This window comes from Acyrthosiphon pisum, chromosome A1 (assembly GCF_005508785.2).
Source record: "Acyrthosiphon pisum isolate AL4f chromosome A1, pea_aphid_22Mar2018_4r6ur, whole genome shotgun sequence".
Classification (NCBI taxonomy): Eukaryota; Metazoa; Arthropoda; class Insecta; order Hemiptera; family Aphididae; genus Acyrthosiphon; species Acyrthosiphon pisum.
The window spans coordinates 112628883-112639260 of record NC_042494.1 but is presented as its reverse complement, the minus strand read 5'-3'; the positions used below and the strand labels follow the sequence as shown (position 1 = coordinate 112639260).

Here is a 10378-nt window from a genome sequence, read left to right as displayed (position 1 = left end):
TTGGAAATTTAATACAAGGCTCCTAACATATTTTTACAATAGCAGTTGCAAAATAAAAGGAATACATTGTCACAATTTTTATTTATAAGCATTTAAAGTTCAAATTTATACGAAATATGTCAAAATTGCGAAAATTTGCAAGTAATTTAGTGGTTGAAAAATCGTAAAAATTTTTTCTTTTATAACTAAGTTTTTAAAATTTGGTACAAGGTTCTCCATAAGTTTTTCTTTAAAAATAATATATCCTAGACTGACAAATCATCTCCGTTCAGAATCGTTTTTCGTATACAATGATATAATATCATTGGATTCAAATTTAATTCCATCCATTACAGTAACCCACTTGTAACCTACTGTACAGCAGAGCGACATCCACGACTTACCCGCCTTTTTTTTGTTTATAAACACGGGATTGTCGTTAGTATGAATTTATAATAAATGCTATTAGGTACTATAAAATTTGTGTTAATTCTTATTTTACCTTGATCCACACTAAACTCAACAAGTTATAGGATTTTAAAAATGTATATTATATTCGTATTTATTGAGTGTACCTATTATTATATATTTTATCCCCCCCCCTATCAAAATTCCTAAATACGCCACTGGTATAGGTATCTGGTATCTGCAGCCATGCGCGGTAGGCGGATTGCGGCCTCTCTCTCCAGACAGATATCTGCCCGGAGAGAAGTGCCTCCCGTGACCAAGGTTCGAACCGGTGAAGGTGCGCATTGCAACCGACGCCTTAGTCCACTCGGACACTCCGTCCGCTTTATTAATTATCATTATACCTATATACGTTATTAGTAATAACTTATTACGTTATTTCGTAAACCAATATGTGTTTGGACGCAATAATGATACTTATATTTGGACAAAATACGTCTACCTGAATTCGGGCCGCAATTGGGCATCTCTGGGTGCGGTGAAAAACGATAACGTACGGTCTTTATCGACATACGCAATCGTGAACATTTAATGTTATGGTTGCGTACGATTATTATCTGCAACTTTGAAGCACTGTTGCCATTTGCTTTGAACTAATAGAGCATACAATTCAAAATTAATTGAGCGGCGATAGATGATATTTCATAGGCGATAACGAAATCGGGTATTTTACTAGGATATTTTAGGATACTCGCACTCGATAAAATATGTATACTGCAGTACCTATACCTATCGTTTAATAAACGAAGTCAGTGAAGAACTGTCGTTGAATTATCAACCTCCTAGCATGTTTCGTGTTTTTCGAGTGAAATATGGAAAATAAAGTTGATTTTATAACTTCTGAAAAGGGTAAACCACTAGTTTTACTAAATCTACATAAATATCGGTTTATTAGGGAAAGAAAAGATGGAATTAAAAAATGGCTGTGTACAAAAAAATCATGTCATGCTAGCATTTTGACAAATGGAGAGTATGTCCATGAAACAATTAATGAACACCACCACTCTGAAAATTCACAACAGAGCATTGAACGACAAGTACTACGAGAAGCTTGTAAAAGAAAATCAAATAATACTATTTGTGTCAGACCCATAAAAATAATTAGAAACGAACTTATGGGGAGCAATCACTCTGAAATCGGGCACAGAGACGTACGGTCGATTCGAAAAGCAATGTACGACAAACGTCGAAAAAATTATCCTGCTTTTCCAAAATCACTAAGGGAGTCAATTGAACAATTTAAAGCAATGGAAGATGACGATATAATACAATTTCAAGGTAAAAAATTTGTTTTTATTCCCGACAATAAACTGTTTGTTTGTGTTACTACAGAACAAAATCATACTTTTATGACAAGTACAAGTGAATTTTTCGCTGATAATAATTTCAATTATGCACCAAAATTTTTTGCCCAACTTTATACAATCAATTGTTTTAAAAATGGGTTCTATGTGCCAGTGACATACTTTTTTATGCCAAATAAATCAAAGCAAATTTACGCAGACATGCTGTGGTTGTTTTTACAAGAATTATGCGAACAAATTATTTAAAAAAAATTATTGGCTAATTAATAAATTATTATTTTATTATTTTTAATTATTTATTTTGTATACTATATTACAGTAAAACCTCGATAAGACGGAATCGCATGGGACCATGATATTTTTCTGTCTTGACGGGGTTCAAAAAATTTAATTGAATAAAATTAAAGATTACATATATATTTATTTTAAACCAGTTGATACATATACATAATACATACAATTTATATTTTTAATTTAATTTAATATTTATACTTATTCAAATATTAACTCAAACAAATATTCCGTAATACCGGGGTTTCCGTCTTACCGAAGTTCCGTTTTAGCGAGGTTTTACTGTATAACATATTTGTCAAAATTTGAGATTTTTAAGTGGTACCAAGGTATAACATTTTTTATTATATTATTTTAACCTTTTATTATTTTTAATTATGTAACTTTGTATAGGTACTATATTATAAGTTATAACATATTTGTCAAAAAATGATTTTTAAGTGGTACCATGACTTAAGTAATTTTTTCAAAATTTAAATTTTACTTATTACACATAAAAACATAAACTTGGCAACGTTGCATAGCAGATCATCCGCAATCATTTGACTTTTGGGATAAATATTAAAGTTAATGGTTTAACGTACGCAATCGTGGTAACGTACGCAATCGTGTTCTTAAAAAGGTACATTATCGCACGACTAAATAAACAGGCATGATCGCTAGATTAGGTACTGCGCACGCATATTTTATACATATAATATTATACTTCCCCAGACTTGGAAGAAACACTAATATCATAGAAAACAATTTTATTCACATTACAATTATATAGGAATTATACTGTTTTTGCCATGTCTGGGGAAAATGCGCAGTGATAGGAAAAATTGGTTTTTTTGGTGATCATGCCTGTTTATTTAGTCATGCATTATCGTACGCAATCGTGTTGTACCCTCCGGGTGGACCTGCACGGACCACGGTTCCGGGTTTGTGATATTAAAAATAATTACGATACACTTACTTAGGATTTGTGAGCATGGATGTTATTTTTATAAAAATATCATCTTCATTCAAATCTCCGTAATTTATCATCTCTGCAGCTCCTTTGCTTACAACAGCTTTGATGTTTGTCATTTGGTCACCAAAAATTGGCATTGATAAAATTGGAACACCTTCATATACAGCTTCGGTAGTTCCCAATAGGCCACCATGAGATATAAATAGTTTAACATTAGGATGAGCTATATACAAATGAAAATAAAAAAATCATTATTTACACTAGTGGTGTATATAGAAATAATTTTTAGGGTGGGCTATAGTAGATAGAAACTAACAAGTGATCTATTACTTAGAGGCTACTGTCTACTATATATAGTTAACAGTTTCTGTAAATATATTCGTATTTGTTATTTTTCAACAGGCTATATGAAATATTATAACTTTACCTAATAAAATATATTGTTGTTCTATTTAAAAAGACTGTAATTTCGTGGGGGGGGGGGGGCTGCCCCTATATATGCCACTGATTTACACACGATAATTAATAATAATTAACTAATACCTATTCAATATTCATGATCAAAAATTAAAATGTAATACGATTATACCACAAGTTAAATTTGAAATTTAAAATTGCTGCAGTAGGTATAATATACAAACCGTAAATTTGCAATCGCTTATAAGTTATAACATTTTAAATAACGTCACAAAGTATGTCAAACGCGTATTTATAGGTACCTAATATATCTCGTTGAGGCATCCATTTGCGAATCATTACATTGGACGGTTTTCCTGGTAGTTCTCCTTCCCATTTCCACAGAATGCGTTGTGGTATTTTCTTGAAGACATTCAAGAACATTTGTCTTTTTTCGGGTGAAAAAGTTTCGCCTCGTAATAAACTGCCCATGCAGAAATAAATTACTCCGTTCTCAGCTTCGTCAATATATTTTTGGATGTCCTAAATATATATGTAAAAATATTATCGAATTAATAACCGTATAATAATTATAAAACAATTCAACAATATATTAATGTTATTCAATTTTTATTTTTATTTTTTTTGTATTCAAACCTCTTCTAGAGGTTTTGATGGTTTTACGTGAAGGCCTCCTACTTCGACAACGTTTTGTGGTAGCGGCCTACTGCCCCATAAAGCATGGTATGTGTTCACAAACAACAAACTAGTCCTCAACACTAACTGATCTAGGTGTGATGACTCTTTATAATGTTTTGAAGCGATTTTCTGAGAGGATATTGTCGATTCCGTATAATACTTATAAAATGCTATTGATCGCATCAGTGTGTTATAAATCCGTTCCGCAAAATTCATATGTGGTCCGTACGTTGTCATTAGTACTGGTACGTATGCAGGATGAGTGGACGCTCCCATGCGATCAGCGGACCACACAAATAATGGGGATGTAGTCCACGCAATGAACGGGGCTTTGAATCGTTCTATCAACGCTAGGTATAAATCAGTGTTACATGTTTCGGTCACAATTAAATCGTAAGAGTCTTCTGGCTGGTCGTACAGTTGACGCAGTGCATTGGACTGAGCGTATGTTTCTCCATTACGCACGATATGAAACATGTGTTTATAACTATTTAAAGTTGATGGCGAGTACATATGGTCCATGGTCACGTAGCTTGGGTCCAATACGGATGACGTGTTGCTGATTTGTATTCGCTTGTACTGTTCGGAGGCAATGTCTGGAAAATGTGAATACACTGTCACATTATGGCCACGGCGGTGAAGTTCGGACATGTAAGAGTCGAAAATGATCTGATGACTAGGGGCTTCGATTGGAAATACACCTAGAATGTCTGCACACAAACCTTCTTGGAAGAACGAAAATATAACCAACAATAATTGTAAAATTATAATCTGTGAGCTGAAATTAATAATTTCCATTTTGATTATATTTGAACACACTGCCGTCTACCAGAATACAAACATGTTAATTGTTGCATAACGTTTTTATTTATATTTTGAAAATAAAATTATCTACATTTATTAATCTATTAATTAGAGAAAATAATATACCTATAGGTTTTTTTTTTAATCAAAATACTGGCTGATTATAATAACATATTAATTGATAACTATAACTCAACCAACATGTGGATTGTATAAATTATGATTTTTATTTCGTATTAAAATATATAGTACCTAGGTACCTAATTAGTTAATAATGACATGATTCGATGATTGGTTATAGATGTTCTACTGAAATAAAAAATATTGATATGATATCAAAAATTAGACACTAGTATAGCTGTAGTGCTGTATAAAAAATATTAATATGATATCAAAAATTAGAAACTAGCAGCTGTAGTGTTTTAATAGGGACTATTACTATTTACTACCTATATAGCATTATACCTATATATGCAACGGCTTGAATGGTTTGATTGGTATTATGTGTATTGTATAATGTAACCCGTAGATTTCTACAACAGCTAGTACTAACGGCTTAGATTCAAACATGGTGAAATAAGTTTTAAGTTTTAACCACGATCAAATTAGCATTGGGCTACTGAAATTTCAAAGTCAACATTTCGTTTGATAATAACTTCGTCTGTAGTCCCACGTAGCAGTTTAATTCCAAATAGTTGTTCTGTACGAAAAATTGTCTTAATACTTCTGCTATAAAAGTTTATTTTTGTGGTTAGGCCGGCCAATATTCAAATTATATTATTGGTTAAAGAATATGGTTGTTCGATCGTATGCCGATTCTAGGGAAAAAGTTGCAACTAGGTACTCAAAAGTATAAAAAATATGTTGAACTTTAATGCAAAACCCAAAAATAATTCGTTAGGTATTAAAAAGTCATGTAATGACTAAATAAAATTTAGTAGGACTGTTTAATAATGTTTACGGGACTTTATACAGTCTAGTGTGTACCGTAAATATGGCATCATATATTTTATAAAATAAAAACCCAAATGATATTCCATTGTATTTTGTTCATTGAATTGCCTTCGAAATGGTTTTTTTTTTTTTTGTTAATGGAAATAGGCATGGCTCCTATAATTGATATATTATTATTTATGTTTGGATATTCTGTCGTATAGTTACTGATAATAGTGATGTTGTGTCCTCGACTTGCAAGTTGCAAGTTCTTGAATACATGGAGCCATGGAGGGTAAACCAAATTATGACTTAAGCCTTAATGAAGGAACACAGCTAAAATGTTTGCCGTGTCCACTGGAGAATTCACTGTCAAACTAATAATAAATATTAGTGTTAAAAAAACAATCAGCATAGTTATATATCTAGCTTATTATAATATTATTATCTAATATATGTATGAACATTGAACACTCTTGTATTATAAAGATAAAACACTGTATAAGATTAAAACGTGAAAAATAAATTACATTAGTTATAATTAGTTGCTATTATATATTTTAGGTTCTTTAATCAATAACATTAAACTCAATGTTTAGTAAGTTAGGAAAACGTTAGCTATCTATACGTATATTTAAAAAGTTCATAAATATATTAAAATTATACACTAAAATACAGTTTTATCGTATATTGACTCGGATAAGAACAAAACAAAAAGACTTTATTGTAGCTAATCACCAACTAATGAATAACAATAAAATTGCGTTATTTAATGCATATGTACACTATGTAGGTAAATTATTAATTAGAAGGAGCCGGTATTTATACCAATTAAATTCTTTCTTTGAAAGATAAGATTAGGCAGTTAAATGAACAAAACATAACTACTTGTTGTAAGATGTCTTCTAGGATAAAACATTATATTAGACATTTTAATTGATTTTATGAATAGCTATATTTATTATAAATGATAATATAGTACCTATGTAACTATATCGTTAAATGTCTTTTTTCAAGTATACACAATTTCTTGTAAAATGTTCTTAAAAAAATAATATGGTTTAAATTCAAAATGATCAATTATATTAGTTTAAAATTTAAATATTGATTATTTTTTAATTAATACGCTTAATTGATGATATTGTATATGCATAACCACAACCAAGAATTAATATGTATAACGGATACTCCGATAGTATTATTTATCCAAGTTCATGGCCTCAATTATGATAATAAGAGCTATTAATCTAATAATATTAAATAATCTAATTAATAGTCTAATAATCTAAGATTTTAAAATTTCTCATAAAATTGTCTACTTTTATCAAAAAAAAAAAAAAATATCTACCGGAATATCAAATTTTTTATTATTGTTTGAAGTTGAAATTTTTACAACATAGGATATTCACTCGATTTCTCATGTAGCGATTTTATTATTTTGTTGTAATTCAAAAACGAATAACTACCTATAGATACATGAAAATTTCATTGAATGTTTATATTTTTATTTTCTATACACCACACAATTTTGAAATTTACGAAAATTTTCAGTTTTCAATTTTGGATTCTGAGCGGAGCCTTGATGAATCAGTGGCGTATTTAGGAATTTTGCCAGGAGGGATGAAATACGTATATAATAATACACCCATAAATACGTACATAATATACATTTTTGAAATCTCCCAACTTGTTACCTATTGAAGTAGGTGTGGATCAAGGCGAAATAAAAATTAACACAAACTGTTTAGTACCTAATACCTAATAGCATTTATACTAGCGCCAATGCCCATTCCCGTGTTTAATACGATAAACAAAAAAAAAGTTATAATACAAAATCCAGTTTTCTAATTTTTTGGATGCTCAGTTCGTCGATAAGCTTATCTGACATTATTATTGTATTGACCGGTGACATGCCAATAATGCCAAAACATTAAGGAATAAAGGCCGTATTAATTACAATAGGTTAAACCGTGGAATTCGGCTGGTAAAATCAGTGGGTTAACTTACGCCGCGAATAACGACTATTATATTGGCGTATTGTATATCAGAGCGGTAAAATTATCACGGCTAAAAAGTAATATCATATTGAGAAATACAGAAAATGAGACTTAATTTTACAAAAAAAAAAAGGTCAAGGGGGATCTATCCCCCATATCCCCCCGGTAAATACGCCACTGTGATGAACGTATTGATTTTACAATGATGTGTTTTTTTATTTTTTAGTTTTGTGTCTACCACCACCGTCCAATTTTGGACAAGTAGCTATTACAAGTAGGTATTACATAGTTTCTAGAACTTATAAATATTTTAATTATTGAAAAAATGTTGTTTTTAATTACTTAAAATGATGTAAAAAAACGTTCTAAGTTTATGGAATAATTAGTGTTTTATACTTACGTAAATATTAATATTTAATATCTAATTGCCATATCTATTATATAACATTATTATATTGAACCCGTTACAAATATTTTATTTGTATTGATAATACCTATATTACGCCCTATAGTGGGATCTGTCCAATAATATAATATAAAATATATATGTTTAATATACAGCATAATATATTTGTTAGCTAATATTATTATAGAATATACATAATACTGATAAGTGATACAATACAATATGTAAACACAAGATTACGGCGATATAGCCATATTAATAATTTATAGGTATCATATTTTTACATAAACATTTTTTTTGATTTAGGGTTAGAATTCTGACCACAGTAACTTCGGCTTATCTTAAGCGATTAAAAGGAGTTAAGCGGAGGGCAGAAGTAACGGCTACTGCATATAATTGATTATTTCCACAGCGGATATATAAGGCACAAACAGGGCGATACCGTGAAGGGGAAACTAGCAGGACCTCGACGTGGCGCAAAACATGGCGAAGAACGGTGCATGAAACGGCTGCAAACACAAGTGGAAAAAAAATGTCTGACGGGCGAATACCAAAAAAAGGCGAACCTTAACGGATTTTTTCAAAGTGTTCGGCGAACAAAATGGCGTCCAGCCGGACACAAAAGAGCGAACCCGGGACAAAAGCACACGGTAGCGTATTAAGCAGGTTAGGCGAGAGGGGAGGAGGTAAAGACTGCATCGACGTTTAAAAGCCACTACCCAAACACCTCTCACAAAACGTTACATAGTCTATACTTGGCGGTCTATGTCGGGAACACCGCAACAAAACATTCACCGGGCGAATCTCTTCGCCCAACTGCCCCGACTCCACAGTGTGCGACGTCTATAGGTCGGACAACGGTTACTGTCATGTACTCGTGTCCGTTTCTGCAGCATCTCCACATCTGCCTCGGGTAACCATGTCCTATAAACCACCGGTCGTCTCGTGGTCCAGTGGTTTTGTGGATCCATTTTCCGACTCAGCATCACCGCGGTTAACTACGTTTCCGTGTTCGGTATCGAACTTAATTTCTGGACGTCGAAATCGACCATCTGAACATGTGGCAAAGTCGATGAGACGGGTAACGACGACTCGATGTCGCTAGCTCCTACAACGGCAGGTGTCATTAATTCGCTGATAGTAGATTCGGCCGACGGCGAATCCGTCAAAACTTTCATTTCCGTGGAAGCGATCGACGCCGCGACGGACGGAATCGCATCTGCAGTAGCATTGCCCACGGAATTTGTTTCGAATTCCATGTTGAGCATCGATTTGCATAGTCTTTGCACCTGCAAACTCTTGATATCGTTGAATTTCATGGCTATCGGACGATTTCTCGTAGATCACCAAATACTTGCGCCATTAAATTGGTTATGGACTGAGGGGCCTCAAGAAATTGACAGAAACGACATGTTAGGCAACGATGTGTATCGCCTATGCAGCTTCAAACTGGTGAGAATACCCTCTTCTAACACATGGATCATGATTTCTCTTTCGGACTGTATATTAACATTCGGAAATCGACGTAATGTTGATCTGATGTACAATATATTGTACAAAAATTAGGTATATGTACGTAATAATTTTTGCACTGTATTATAATTAATTATACGTAATGTTCGTTGTAACAAATATAGGTACTGAGAACAGTAAGAACAGCAGTGGCGCAAATAGGAAAAATGTTTAGGGGGGGCTCAAGCCCCAACACATTTTTTTTAAAATTATAATTTATAGGTACATACTCTTAAGAATGGTATACTATTATTTTTTTAGGGGGCTTTGAGTGATTTGTGGGGGGGGGGGGCTAAGCTAAAGGCTAAGATAAAGACTGATATATATGCAAATACGAATTACAAAATATATTATTTATACTTAAGCTGCTCATAGAAACAAGATTATTATAGTTTTTTTTGAAAAATGTTCAGGGGCCTATAATGCCTATTATATTTTTAAAAGAATAAATAAAAAAACTATATTGTGTTACAAGTATGTGCGGGGGAAGTGAAACTTCTTTCGCAGTTGATCGTAACCAAGAATAACGATTTTAGTTGTTTTGTTGTAATATTATTCGTAATATTACGCCCGTGGGCACCTACTTGAAACTTGAGTACAATATTACATTGTTTACAGTATACACACAATGACA

At 32.2% G+C, this 10378-nt stretch overlaps 1 protein-coding gene across 1 annotated transcript in view; it reads right to left on the bottom strand.

The window, feature by feature from the left end:
* The window catches only part of LOC100168108 (UDP-glucuronosyltransferase 2B15), a 9661-nt gene extending 3443 nt beyond the window's left edge, over positions 1–6218 (bottom strand). Inside the window, exons 1-4 of the mRNA XM_016805323.2 lie at positions 6058–6218; positions 4051–4870; positions 3717–3936; positions 3001–3220 (exon numbers count right to left, since the gene is read on the bottom strand). Coding sequence (XP_016660812.2) covers positions 3001–3220; positions 3717–3936; positions 4051–4870; positions 6058–6119 — 1322 coding nt within the window. The 5' untranslated portion in view covers positions 6120–6218. The remainder of the gene's footprint in view (positions 1–3000; positions 3221–3716; positions 3937–4050; positions 4871–6057) is intronic.
* Positions 6219–10378: the final 4160 nt, after the last annotated feature.